General features: G+C 41.8%; 1 protein-coding gene across 1 annotated transcript in view; it reads right to left on the bottom strand.

Annotated features, from left to right (window-relative positions):
- lhfpl7 (LHFPL tetraspan subfamily member 7) overlaps positions 1-15,300 on the bottom strand; it is a 125,987-nt gene that overhangs the window by 87,020 nt on the left and 23,667 nt on the right. Inside the window, exon 2 of the mRNA XM_080482532.1 lies at positions 1,255-1,393. Within this exon, the coding sequence (XP_080338658.1) occupies positions 1,255-1,393 (139 nt within the window). The remainder of the gene's footprint in view (positions 1-1,254; positions 1,394-15,300) is intronic.

Below are 15,300 nucleotides of genomic sequence, written 5' to 3'. Positions count from 1 at the left end.
GCCACTCGATAGTTACAAAGATGTAGGTTATGGGAATAAATGAAAAAAACACTTTAAGCTTTGTGTGTTTAAAATCAGTAAATCTAAACTGCACTGAACCTGAGTGAAGGTAGAGAGTCGCAAATCTGGATAAACATTCAAAGAGCAAACAATGATGAAAGTAAACCAAACTGACACACCAAAGTAAAATTCTATATAATTGACCACAGGAGTTAATGTGAGACTGTTTATGCCCTGTTGTGGACTGACCACCTGTCTACACCTTCACCCACAGTCGGCTGGAATCGGCTCCATCACCTCGCAGCCCTGAGCTGGACAAAGCAGTGCAGAAGAAGAGAAGAAGATCTGGACCCTGGATTGTGTGATATCACTCCGCCTTCAGCTAAAAAAAGCCAACCGGAGATTGTTAAATGTCATCTTAGGTGCTGCACGTACGAGACAATATGCCGACAATGTGAACTGCGTCTATTTGCACCGCGAAAGCACGCGCCACATTCGTACCACACCACCACTAAAACGGTCCGATGCTCAGGGCGCCGGCGTGCAGGCCGGCGCTAAGCAAGTGACATTAACCGCCGTGTAAAAACCGGATTTTAAAGCCACGACAACAGAGCACCATGTTTACGGGACTACTTCTCTGTTAGAGTGAAAGCAGCGGCCTGATAAGTCACATGTAGCCCTGAACCAATGACCTGTGTTAAGGAGGCGTAATTGTCTTTTTACAGCGTCTCTAAATCTGTCCTTGCCTTCCTGTTGGCTGGATCGCCCCTGCCATGCAGACTCGGGTTGCTTAGCAGCAGCAGCAGCGGCAGCAGCAGAAGCAGAAGCAGCAGCAGCAACAGAAGTAGCTGTCCTCCAGTTGTTTCTTTTTGTTTGGCTTTTCTTTTTTTTTTTTGACTGATGGGCAACAGAGTCAGCTCTTTTTTTTTTCTTTTTTTTTATAGTTCTGGTAATGGGCAGTGCTATCAGTGCAGAGTGGCTTTAACAGTGAGAGATGGGATGATGAAGGATGGCACGGTGCTGAGGTCGTTCCTCTTAACGACACGCTGCACTTTATGAGCACAAAACTTTGATGCTTTTTGACGTTGTTTATTAGATACTAATGGGGAGAGAAAAAACAGCTTCAACACCACTGTGTGTGTGTGTGTGTGTGTGTGTGTGTGTGTGTGTGTGTGTGTGTGTGTGTGTGTGTGTGTGTGTGTGTGTGTGTGTGTGTGTGTGTGTGTGTGTGTGTGTGTGTGTGTCTCTACCGACCTGCAGCCATCTGCATGTATCCGGCCAGAGTGCAGATCCTCCGCTCGCATCCTCCGCTGGGCAGGAAGATGGTGATGATGGCCAACAGGGAGCTGACGGCCAGCAGAGCGCAGCCTCCTGAACACAGCACCGCGCTGGTCTGAGGAAAACACACACAACAGGTTCATTTTTTATTTTTATTTTTTTAGACAGCGAGGCAAGCGCCACAATGACTGACCCACTTCCACCGTTTCCACCGGCAGGAATCAGGAGCCCAGTGCAGCCCATGGAAATGCTTTTGACATGTTTGTGAAGTGCAAACAGTTTTGAGACGAAGGTCTCTTTCTGAAGTTGTGAATACGACCGCAAAAGGAAAATAGTAACGTCAACAATCCCTTCTATCAAGTGGAACCTTCTTCTGTAGAGAAAGTTACTGTAATGAACAGAAGACAAGTTCAAGTGAATGTGTTACATAATTTATTTTTCTTTCTGATATCAGCCGAGTGACATTTTAAATCTATTTTTAAAAAAATAATCCTCAAATCAAGTGGGTTAATTAATGCATGAATGCGCCAAACCCCTTCACTCTATTTTCCATCTCCAGCCAGAGTATGAAGTCATTTCGCCTTGCACTCTGCGAAGCTGACGCTGTATGTCCTTCCTTTTTTGGGTAAATTAGATGTTTTGTGGCAATTTTTATCACCTTGATGGTTTTTATTTCTGTTTTTTCTACAACTTTTTGTTATGCTTTTTCAAGCTCTCTTTGAATTAGAACATTTAATATTCACCACTTGGGTAGAGAATTTGTAAATGTTATTGACTTTAACCAGACATTTGAAAATATAAATTCTTCTTCAGTGAGGAAAATCATCCGCGAACTGTCTGAATTTTGAATTTTAAATATTAACTCTGCAAAAATTAGACACTAAAATATTTCCATCTTTAATCTTTTTTCTTTCATTTTTTACAGCAGCAATACAGACGTTTACTCTAAAAACAGAAATATGGCAAGTCCAGTTTTGAAACGTGTAATACAATAAACAATAAATAAAACAACTGAAACATTCATGAAATGCAAAACACTTATCAGGTATCGTTGGTCCAAACGTTTTGCAATAGTTCATAATAATATGATGCGGAAAGGATTTCAAAAGCATATGTTGACATTAAGGTCATGATGTATATGAAAATATTATGCAATGAGCATGACTTTTCTACAAAGTGCCAAAAAAAGCTAATTTTGGGTTATTTATAATAACTTCAAGTTCCTTTATGTACTTATTGAAAATCTTCATGAACTACTTCTATAAAATAATGAAATGTGTTTCAATATTACAACATAAAGAAAGAATAGAGGAATTTCTTGGTAAAGTTGTGTGGAAACGTAAGAGAAGACGTCTCCCAAATCTCCAAAGTGTTGAATTGATCTTTAATATTCAATCTCCACAGGTCATTATTCAAAAACTGACTGATTTTCAGATTCTTTTCGGGTCGATAAAGACTTTTTCTTCCATGCAGGTGAAAATGGTGCAATCTTCTTCCCATTGTGGACACAGCCTGCAGATCAGTTCCCGGGAGTTTATCATTTCAAACATCTCTAACTATACAGAAACCCTCAATGACTTCCTGTTAACTATTCAAATCACTTGCGACTTTTTAAAAAACTTATGGTCATATTTTCAAAGTCAAAGTCAATAACAATTTCAGCATTTCTCGCAGTTTCTTCCACACTATCAAGGGTAAATTTGTGTTTCACAGATGAGAGTAAGTAGATGAAAAGCATGACACTTCTGCTTCTACACTCCTATTTGTCGTGTTTTTCTTTAAATAAGGCTTTTGTTTTTGAAGTATTCCTTGCTTTTATTCACCTTTCCTATTGTCTTTGCTCTCTTATCCTGCTTTTGTCACATTGTTCTTGTTTGTTGATGCGAAGCGCTTTGGACTGCCTTTGTTCTGCCGAAGCATCTGTCACTCCCAGTCAGCACAACAGTGCGCTTGATTGATGCGTCTCATTCGAAACTATAAAAACATACGGAGGATTGCCACCACAGGCACTGTACACATTACAACAGTGCAAGTCACAAGATGTCAAATTGGACCATATGCCCCATGTGCTTCTGGAAGCACATTCAGGGTACATTTTCTACATAATACAGGGAAACAGTACTAGACAGTACTATAAAATGTCCTTACAGGATATTACATGTTATCACAAAAATCCATTCAGGGGACATTTGAAGTCGCAACATATAAAATATGTCAAATTTTGGGCAATAATTTGTTACTCATCATCAGATTCTAATATAATTTTACTTTAACTTCATTTTCGATTTGTTGCTTGAAGTTTGCCACTTGATGAATTATGCTTCCAAGTTGTCCATGTCCATGTTGTTATTCTGGTGAAAAGTGCTAAAAGCCAAAGTTGCATTGTCAGCTGTATGTTATCATGAATATGTTGAGATGATTTATTAAAATGTGTTCAAAGGCTCTTGAGGTTTATTAAACTCTAGGTATGTATGTATGTATGTATGTATGTATGTATGTATGTATGTATGTATGTATGTATGTATGTATGTATGTATGTATGTATGTATGTATGTATGTTTCCTGTTGCTTCAGCACAGATTTTTCATTGTGTGCATACGTAAAACAAAATGAAAATGAATCACTTCCCATAACTACATATTCAGCGTGTAGTGACGGGCTTGTTGCTATGAAGAAATAAGAGCCATTCCTTGAAGGTAAGAAGGCGTGTTTTGTTCTGATCATGGTGTGTGAGCTCAGTAACAGGTTAACGGCTCTCTCGGCTGGAAAGCCGCATTCCAAGGCCAAACGAGAGGCCACTGATGTTCATTACACCTTCATTTATTCTCCCTCTCTCTCTCACACACACACACACACACACACACACACACACACACACACACACACACACACACACACACACACACACACACACTCGATGCATGTAAAAGGAGAGGATCAGCAACAGGAAGTAAACACACAAAACATTTCAGCACAACTTCTCTGAAACTACCGACTGTAACTGTATTCACACTTCTTGTTTTTGTCACAAACTGTATTTTCCTCCTGCTGCGAGGAGGTTTGCGTCTTGGTGCCTCCTGTCAGGACTTTGAGCGGCTCCACGCTCCCATCAATGTGCTGAACTGTCCTCACTTTGCCCCGGAGACGCTGCAGAGAGGGGGCGCTCTGCCGGGCGAGTGGCAGCCAAATTTTAATGCCACAAGGCACGTGAGCCCCGAGAGAAAGAGTGTGTGTGTCTGTGACAACCTGTGTGTCTCCTTGGTGCCTGTTTGATCTGCACAGCCTCTCCAACCGACTCGCCAGCTTCAAGAAAGCTGCCACACATCCTCCTCGACACTCCCTGCCTTTTGTTTTTTTTTTTCTTTTTCCCGCTTTTAAAGGAGTGCGACAAGTGCGACGCAGGAGCGCAGTCTGCAAACAGCGCCACATTAGTGATTAGCATGCAGGCGTGGGCGATCAGAGAGAAATGTCTAACATGCGCGAGGGAATTACAGCCCTAAAACACGTGTCATTATGCATGTCCCTGAAGTGACTGACGTGAATGGAGGGAGGATGAAAGCAGAGCGATTTCCATGCCTGACAGAAGATTTAATTAGCTTGTTCGGGGTGTTTGGCAGGGAGGCAGACTGGGGCGCTCCGGGGACGGGGACGGGGGTACCAAGGTGCCATGATGCTGCTGGTGGCAATGACCAGGATTATTGGTTGACCTTTATTTGTCCAGGTGTTTGGGGCGAGGCGTGCGCACGGCTCTCCACAAACGACCAGCATACATAACCAGTGCATTTGCACAAGTTAACATGTGGCTCACAGTGCAGCTCCTCCAGAGCAGCGAGTTAAGTGCCTTGCCCAAGGGCACCTTGACCATAGCAATCAGGTGATTGGGGTGGGGGGGGCAGGAACGGAGCCGACGAGTGATTTTTATTGCAAATGATTCCGAGAAACATTAAAGGCTTAATTTGATTTGATCTATGATTCAAATGTCATCATTATTCAGCGGAGTGATCGTATGTCCTCGGTGCTTTCAGCAGGGAAGCTGAGCGTTCACTTCCTGCTCTTTTCATGATGGCTGCTGTACGGAGGCCTGGGGGAGAGCGGCACATCGCTCTGATGGAAAACACGTGCAGCTTAAACCAAGAATGCATCTTGTACAATAGAAGAAATAAAGCAAGCAGCACTGCAATGACAATGTGACTCAAAGCAGAAGATCTTAGTACTTGATTGTAGTTATAGAGCGCTTCATTAAAAAGTAATGAAGTTAAGCGACTAATTACTGAAAATCAGAGTAACTTCTTGAGAGTATGCGAGACACGAGTCGGGCTGTCAGCATGAAGTTCAAGTGAAAGTGTTATTTTGGCATTTCATTGGTGTGTGTACATGAATGGGGGACGTGGACGGTCCAATAACACATTTTCATCCAGTAATAAACAAAAACGCAGTTCATTAATTAGACCTATACACTTAAATCTCAGTTACGAACTGACAACATGCTCAAATCACTACTTTCTAAACCTTGCGCACAAACCTTGCACATATGTCACCTGGTGTTGTGTTAAGGGTTAGAAGGTTACTGGAGGAGCCAGTTTGCTCACTGAACTGAGCTGTGTGAATGTACCTTTGTGTCATTTGTGAAAAGTATTTTAGTGTCGGTAGGTCAGGCTGGATTCTGCTGCGACACATAAATCACACAAAGTCACACGGCAGTAACGCTCCCCCGTACGACCCTGACCTGTTTACGCGCCAGCATCAACTAAATAATGGATCGCGTCTATTGTCCAAGTGCAACATATACATAATTAAGTGCGATGAAAAATTAAAAGCAGCTTTTGACAGTACAGTCTATACATACCCCCAAAAAGAAAGGGAGATATTTATTCCCCTATCTCAGGGTCATTGTTTTCCCTCTGTCAGCTTCAGCATGCTGCTCTCAACACCTCGTCTGAACTGACCTTTTCACGAGCTTTTCCCTTCCTTTTCAACACTATTCAACAAATCTCAAAGCATAAAGATAATAGTATCATTTACATAAGCGTTTGTGTTTGTCACAAATCAAATCATTACTGTAATACTCAACCGGACTATCACATGTTGATATTGTGTGAATTTGTCTGGAATGAAAGGAGCTCCGGGCAGATCTAAAACAAGTAAATTTTACTTTAATACAAACTACTTAACCAAGAAATATTTTAGATTTACTACAGAACCTGACATATTTCTAGTCTCTTCTGTTTTATCCTCTATAATTTCAGCTTATATTTCATGAATATTGTCAACACCGAATTGTAAAAATATTTATATTAGAATACCTAAATTTTAAAATATCAGATTTAGTTTTTACATTTTCTTAGTTTGGGGTCATAGTTATCACAATTAGAATTGTAAAATGTGGGTTGTTGCTACTGCTGCTGTCGCGGTTGCTGATGTTCCTGCGGTTGCTGCTGCTGCTGTTGCGGTTGCTGATGTTGCTGTTGATGCTATTGTTGCTGTTGCTGCAGTTGTTGCTGCTGTTATTGAAGTTGCTGTTGCTTCTGTTGCTGCTGTTGTTGCTGCTATTATTGCGGTTGCTGTTACTGTTGTTGCTGTTGCAGTTCTTGTTATATTGGTTTAGCTGACAAAACAACACTTTTCAATGACAATGTAATTTTTCCAAATGTGCTTGTATGCTACATTAGTAGTGATGGATTACAAACAATAAAAAACAATTTGCGATACGATGCTTTTTGAGAATCGTTCACATATAAGCGCTGTTATCGAATATAACTTCTTTATTACAACATAACCAAGACGCGCCTCTAACAAGACTTGCCACAGCTGCTTTTATCATCTTTCCGGTTTGGCAGCAACAAGAGGACAACCAAGATAAAGGAGGGGGATATTTGACGATACCAAAAAAGCCATTAACTTCTGCGGTCTTTGTTCTTCTATGCTCACTGGAATAATATTCATGTATGCAGGGGAATGTCTCCTTTCTCCTCGCTGCTTGATCTCGGCCTTGCCTCGTGGGCTCGAAGTGTGCAGCCCACCTCCCACCCCGCTGTTCTCAATTCACTGCGACGCATTAGAGGTACATCACGGGGGAGAGGAGCCGGGGGTGGGCGGGTGGTGGTGGTGTTACTGTTTTGTTATATACAAAGAGTTACACTCAGCAACGCTGCAACCAAACCAGCACAAAAAGCAAAAAGTTGCAAATGCTTGTCAATTGAAATAATCCCACTTGTAAGACGTAAATCCAGTTTAATCTTGTTGTCTGTCCATTTTTCCAACCACTTAATTATCAGTGAGCACTAATAGATTCATACACATGACATTTTCCGCGTGCCATTTAAACGCAGCCCGGGAGACTAATAACGCGCTACATAGTTGTTGTTGTTTTCTTTTTTTCTTTCTTTTTGCAGAAAACAACTAACATTTCAATTATTGGTGCTGCAATTCATCAACTCTTCGCACTGTATCCGTGTGTGTATGTGTGTGTGTGTGTGTGAGCTCTGATGAGAGAGGGTGGTGAAAAAAAAAAAAAAACCTCATCTTCATTACTTCCAGACAATACAGAAATATTTAGAGGGCCTTTTTTTTCCTCCACTGTACTTGAGTTGTTCTGAGCGCAAGTTAATTTAGTAGAAAATGGGCTGCTAACAGCACTGGTCTTTTCAGTGATTCCTTGTAAATAGATTGTAATTATGTGTGAATAACTGGTGGAGCCATTGCAACAGCTGGAGGAAAACGGGAGGACGGGTTGAAAGAGTGGAAAATTGTGAGGAGGAGAAAGAGAGAGATATTCTTTTATGAGTGTGTGTTTAGAATACAAAATGAGACGAGCAGACTTGTCTTAATCTCTTTGTCTCTCACTCTGCTGCACTCAGAAAACTCATTTTGGAAAGTAATCCCCCCAGAATATTGTGACTTCAGGTATACTGATGTGCAAAGGCTCAACTTTTACACAACAAACATAATCAACGTGGAAAATAACTTGACGGAGTCGACCCACGAGCGCCGTTTAATCCCACTCACCGCCCCGGAGAGGACCACCAGCGCAACAATACAAGTGTACCAATGCCGATAAAACTAAAGGCTGCGGGCGGCGATACACGTGTAAGACTGCCTGGCTCCGTCATAAACAAACTTTATTGGTTTCCCACAATAAATGATCCACATCCTGAGCCTGTTGGAGGCCAATAACTGAGCGAATAGCCACCAAAAAACTCCATCCAGCTGCTTTGAGTAATAAAGGGACACTGTGAAGGGGACTCTAATTTCCAATTACATTAAGCAAGTCAGGGATTACGCTGGATGGGCCAATGAAATTTCATTGTCACCTAAATTGGGAGTTACAAGATGGAGATGGTCAGACATGTCTCATTAAAAGCACTTTGGCTCCCAGAGCCGGACGGACTAAATGTTTCGGCACGGAGACGCTGGGAACGGAGGGTTCGTCCTCCTCGGGAAGGAGAGGAGACAGTTAATGCGTAGAGCCGGCCCTCGACAGAAATAACCCCCTCCACTTTACAATCGAACGCCTCGTCTTTATGGAGGACAAGAGGTGAAGCGAGAGCAGTGCGGATCCGCCGACGTGACGGGTTTGTCATATTGCTAGACAGTCCCTCCTGCCTCTGTGTGTGTGTGTGTGTGTGTGTGTGTGTGTGTGTGTGTGTGTGTGTGTGTGTGTGTGTGTGTGTGTGTGTGTGTGTGTGTGTGTGTGTGTGTGTGTGTGTGTGTGTGTGTGTGTGTGTGCGTTCAACGTATACAGGTTTGCCTTCTGCACTACTCGAGTACTGTCTCATCCTGTGAGTGTTTGCCTCCCGTCACTAATCAGCATTCAGCAGCGTGAGAGCCCAGCAGTCACACCAAAGCATCAGCCTTGACACGTTCTGCCTCCAGAAGCCCATTAGTGGCGTAACGCAGCTTCCCGGGACATCGCCGAGCCACCGGAAGAGGTGTTTGGGCTCCAGCCGCCACACACACACACACACACACACACACACACACACACACACACACACACACACACACACACACACACACACACACGCACACACACACACACATACACACACAAGGCCTCAGCTGAAATCTCATCTGTCTGCTCCTCTTTCTATAAGCTGTTCACCTGCACATTCGCTCTCCCAGTCCCTGCTTGTCATGTAACTTCATCACCTTAGAGAGGAATCCTGATTATCCTGCCATTCAGAGTACTAACGCAGACCCCCCCCCCCCCCCCCCCCCCCCCCCGACCCCCCACCTGGAAATTAATGCACTGGATTATACATCCGTCCCCTCATTGATCTTCGGCGAGAAGTGACTGGGAGAGGGAGTGTCATTTGGATAAGTGTGTGTGTGTGTGTGTGTGTGTGTGTGTGTGTGTGTGTGTGTGTGTGTGTGTGTGTGTGTGTGTGTGTGTGTGTGTGTGTGTGTGTGTGTGTGTGTGTGTGTATGGTCCTGTGAATGGCTGACGAAGCTGTGTGTACAGAGTGAATACGAGATGGAGAGGGAATGGTAGCAGAGAGAGCGGAGCGGAGATTAATCACCTGACAAGTGGATGGAGTGTCCATTTGTGCCTCGGGGACAGTCTGCAGATAGGATGTGACATTCAGGAGCACTTAGGGAGGACATGGGAGCGTGCACACACACACACACACATACACGTACACGCACACGCACACGTACACAAGCACGGGGACCCTCAGACAGAGTCGCTTGACATTAGCATACAAACACATGTATGTTCAGGGGGCGTTCATGCGACTGACCGCGGGCGGACAGATTCAGTAGGTGAGCGGAGGATTCTCAGCTCCTGAAGATCAGCGGTTCTCCAACATGTGGGATGAATGCATGTTTGGGGAGGTAACATTAGGATCTAAATGGAAGTCACCACAGCAGGTGAGCACAACTCAATTAAATTTGAGTATCAGGATAAGATTTACTAATAAGCACTTTGTCAAAACAAACTGAAAGAAATTGACCTGGTGAAGACACAATAGAACTAAAAGGTCCCGTTGAACTAACTCTCTGAGTAGGTGGATATGTGATAAAGTCATTCATATATAGTTTAGACAGGTCACTGGAAATCAAAAAATCCAATTTCCTAATGGAAAAGACATAAAATTAAGAGGTTTTTTTTTATACAGGCTGAACAAAATGTGTTGGATCTTTCTGTACCAGGTTTGCATGTTCCCTCTGCATGTGTTTTCTCCCACCGCCATTAAACATGCGTTTGAGGTTAAACAGTGACTCTAAATCGTGGCTGTCGGTGTGAATGTCGGTGTGTGTGAGACTATTTGTCCTGTGACGGACTGATGGCTGATTTAATTCGATAAAAGTGGACGAATGGATGGAAGTTTGAGTGGAAACTACTTGTTTTGTTGTCAAGTAAAGAAGTTAACATCCTTGGTTTGTTGCAGAACCTACTAACAGATTTCATTCACTAAAACAATGAGGCGATGATTATTGCCAAAACAAATGCCAGAAATAAAAAGATAATACAGATCTTTATCTACAACAGTCTAAGCATGACCTTAAAGATAGTAGTATAACCTGATGAGCCTATAATGAGGAAAGTGTGACTCGCAGAAGTTCGCTCTGAGGGGAAACAACCTAAATTCCTCAATGACCTCTGAAGTCTCATTTTCACCAAATATGATGTGAGCACTTTAAAACTCATCTACATTTTTTTTTTTTTTAAATGTGTTTTAGGACTTATTCTTGTGGGAAATAATTAACCTCCTAATCTCTACAGAGATTGAGGGCTCTGAGTTTTGGGCAAGTTGAATGAGCGGGAAGTATTGTTTCATCAAGGTGCACCAGGGAGTCTGTGAGGATCCAATCTGCACGAGGTCACTGTTAATCCCTGATTTAACACGAACCTCAAGCTGAAAAGTGAGAGGAAAGAAATTGAGCCGCTAATATGATGTGAACTCATTTAACAGACCTGCAGCAGCATTCACTGCTCCATCTGAGGTACTGTTTGGGTATCAGAGCCAAATACACGGTAACTGAATAATCGAAAGTCTAGATTTACAGTAAAATACCCCAAAATGACAATAATATACAATGTATGTAAATAAATAACTTTTTTAATGATTTCATCAAATTCTTTGGCCAAACTCTCAGGTTTCCAACACGTATTGTTTTGAATATGTGTGGGAAAAACAAGCATGGGGCCTTCAACCAGAATAAAAAGGTTCAATAAAGTGGTTTTGTACTTCCTAATAGACGTGTTTACACCGTCTAGTGCCAGAGATACAGTTTCAAGAATCTCGTCTCATTGTTCTGCCAGAAGTCTGCCCCCGTAGCGCGGTCTTCAGGGACACGAGACAATCTCCACTCACAGAGACGTGTGTTTCCAAATAGAAAACGAGGAGTTGGTGTCTGATAGAGACAGAGAGCAGATAGACTTTGACGATTCTTTCTTCCTGTTATGTCTCCCAGCAGTGGTTTTGTTGGTTTTGTGGGGGGAAAAAAGAGCTTTCGTACCTCGGTGAGGTTACGCAGACCGACAAGCAGCGGCTCATCTTTTCCTCACGTCTGTGTGGTCTCTGTAGTTTAAAATGGAAAATCCCTCTGCTGGTTCAGCTGCGGGTCCTCCGCCGAGTCTTCAAATTTGTCATTCTAGTGTGTTCTAGGATCGCAGACACGTTTTAGACTTTTTTTTTTTTTTTTTATACATTCTTTCACAGTGTTGTAGGAAAGAAGCGCCAACTACTAAAAAAAATTCAATGTTTTAAATAACTAAGATACACTTAGATCAGAAGCCTTTAAGAAGGTTCCTTTTAAAAACAGACTCAGCCACGTTTTCACCCAAAAAATATGAATTAAAACGTGTCTCTGGTGAGATGGAGAGCCAAACGCCACTCAGGTTTTGTTCTCCATATAATTTATATCTCGTATTTTGCGTAAAATCTGTTTCGCCTGGCATACATAAACACAATTTGGTCTTCTTCTACTGAACTAGAGGTTATCAAGGGACCATGCTGGTTTTGATTGAAGACTCTGATGCAGTTTGAGCCCTATAGGACAGCAAACAGGGGACCTGAACCAACTTAATCAGATGGTCATAAATGAAAGCCTGATCTGCGCTCCCTTTAAAGCTTGGACTGCTCAGCCACTCATTAACATTCACTTCATTACTGGCAAAATGAAGTTTTCTAGATGTTTCCTAGCTGAAGAATCCCCTTAACTATCATGTTTTAACTTCAAAAAACTTTTTTATCAGACTTTCCAACCTTTTTTTTTTATATATTATTCCTTCGAAATGCAGTACTTGAGTTCAACTTTAATGTCATTATGTAGTGGAAGATGTGAAGACTTTTTTTTTTATATTAAAGTAATGACATTAAAATTAATAATTTAAACGTGTAATACTTAAATAATTCACAAATCTCTCCTCTCGGGGTCCGATTTCTGAGTTTCAGCACTTATTCAGTTCTCTGTGAAAAAGCCAAACTTTCTGCGGTCGTCTCTCTCCGAGTCGTTACGGCCTCATGTTACCCCACGCAAGGTCAAAGTACGCGGTCTACAAATCAGAATGGAGCACTCTTTGCTGTAATCACCTTGAGGAGAGCTTTTGAATGTGTCGGGCATTCAAGATGATGAGCCTGTCTCCCCTTTCACTGAAGATCTGTCTCGTCTTTGCCCACACAGGCCCACGAGAAAGTCCCCGACATCCATCACACCATCCAGCGCTGTGCAGGACGCTCCCCGCAGCGCTGAGACGCTTTAATGTGGTGTTGAGCCTTCGGTGTCATGTTAAATGAAAACACGGTGGGGATCTCTCATACTGAGAGAGAGAGTCGCTTTCACACGCCCACACACACACACACACACACACACACACACACACACACACACACACACACACACACACATACACACACACAACATTGCAGGAGACAGCCGGCACGAGACGAGGAAACACAAACTGGCCCTTCGTAAAGAACTTTGCATTCGCAGTGTGAACGGATGTTTGATTTAGGTGAAAGTTCAGGACGGGAAGTTGGTACGGAGTCACCAGAGACTTAAGGAACGGCAAGGTCGCTTCTGTTCCTACGCCAACTTCAGCCCAGCGGGCTGTATTTACAAACCAAACAGTTTTTTTTCATGACTGATGTAGGATCTTTAAAGCCTCTTTCTACTCAATGTAAAGCCAGCGCTGGAATATTAAACAGCCCGAGGTCCAATCCTCACATCCTTTGGAACAAACATGGAAGTGGTCCGCAAAACGACTGCACACAGTTTCATCAGGTGCAAAACGTTTGACATCAATTATATTAATTTACTAGTAACCCTCAGGCAGAAGGTACAGAACCTTAAAGACCACGACAAACTGACCGAGAAGCAGCTTTTACCCCAGGGCCACAATCAGATTGAACAGCTCAATACAACTGAAATGAAAAAGTGTAACAACTAAGTGTTGTAAGCCGCATGAGTGTGTTTTATATATCGGAGTGTTGTTTTTTTTTTAATGCATTTTATTGTTCTATTTTAAACTACCTCCTTTGATATATTTATAACGAGGCACACGCTGAGACCGCGCTTACAATTTCCTTCTTTTAACAACGACAACAAAGACTATTCCAATTTCTCCTCCAGCGTATAATAGCTCTTAACTTGTATTCACAAAACATCCAGAGGCTAAACGTAACTCCAGTTACCAGGAGATTCTTGGTGTCAAACACAACCTGTGAGGCCAAACCAGCCCACCACCAGGTCTAAAACAAGGACTACGCAAAGGAAATAAAAACTTACATTTTTTTTAAGAAAGTATCTATTTATAATTTGTGTACTAGAGATAACACTGATTTAGTAAACGATAAATAATCATTAGCCGAGTAGCATTAACATGAAAGCCAAGGCGGCAGACATCACAGTTCAGGTTTTTTTTCAGCTAAATGTGTTTCTTTTTTTTTTTTAGGACATTTCACCGTATTTTACACAACGGAGCATCATAAAAAAAAAGAATACTCTTCAATATTCACTAATTTTTTCCTCGAAATCCTCAAATTGTTTCAGTTTTCTTGCGTGTTTTGTTCATTTAATGAGATATTTATTGAAAAGTTATTCTGGTTTATTTTCTTTACTGAAGTGGCCCATTACTGAACAATTTGGAATATACAGTATTTCCTGGGTGTTAAGTGCTGTTATTTTGAAATACATTCGCTCAGTCAGCATGTTTATGGTAGCGATGAGTAAATCGGTTCCAATACAACTACAGTTGTACGATCACTTTTCATTATAAAAACTGTGTTTTTACCGTCAATATCTTTTTTCACCGTAAGAGGAAATAACCACAGGTAATTGTTCTATAGCTGTATATCAGATAATCAATTCAATAGGATTCACGTGGATGATGGCAGATCGCAAAAAGACAAGACCTTTTGTAAAAGTCGTGACATTAAAAACACAAAAAGAATGAGTGAAAGAAAGATATCAAGTTGTAGTACAACAAATCCATGTCATATCAGAGATACAAGCTTTGGATTGAGTCGCTATCAGGCCAGACAGAAAATCAGTGGACTCACACATCACGAATAACTAAACCAAACACAGGATGCGACTGGCATCAGAGCAAATCTTCACTCGTTTTAGTGATGGAGGGTTTTCTGCTGCTGCTGCTCTCCCACAGTTTTATAGGTTTTATGAGCATTTGTGAGCTTTGTGGTTATTAAAAAAAAAAAAAAAAAAAACACCACAATAGCCCCACAGGGGCAGCGAACCCATCACACAGCACAGATGTACACGTTAATAAAATTAAGTTGCATAATATACGTTGGAAAGACATTCATTATGCCGTTATGTCTGATTGTAAATACAATAAAAACTACAGCAAAGTGCAATTGCTCTTTTATGATTAGTTTTTTTTTTGTTAATTACTCAGCTGAAGTTTCACTGAATCTCACAATACAAAACAAGGATTTGCTTTTGTTTTTAAACCCCCAAAAAAGGGCATTGAGGCAAATTGTGTGGCTTACAAGAATATAAACCGAGTGTATACAGACTAAAATAGTTTTTTTTTTTTAAATAATACCACCATAC

The sequence above is a fragment of the Lipophrys pholis genome (genome assembly GCF_963383615.2).
Source record: "Lipophrys pholis genome assembly, chromosome: 16".
NCBI classification, from domain to species: Eukaryota; Metazoa; Chordata; class Actinopteri; order Blenniiformes; family Blenniidae; genus Lipophrys; species Lipophrys pholis.
Note: the sequence above shows the minus strand (reverse complement) of the source record. Positions and strands in the feature narration are given on the sequence as shown.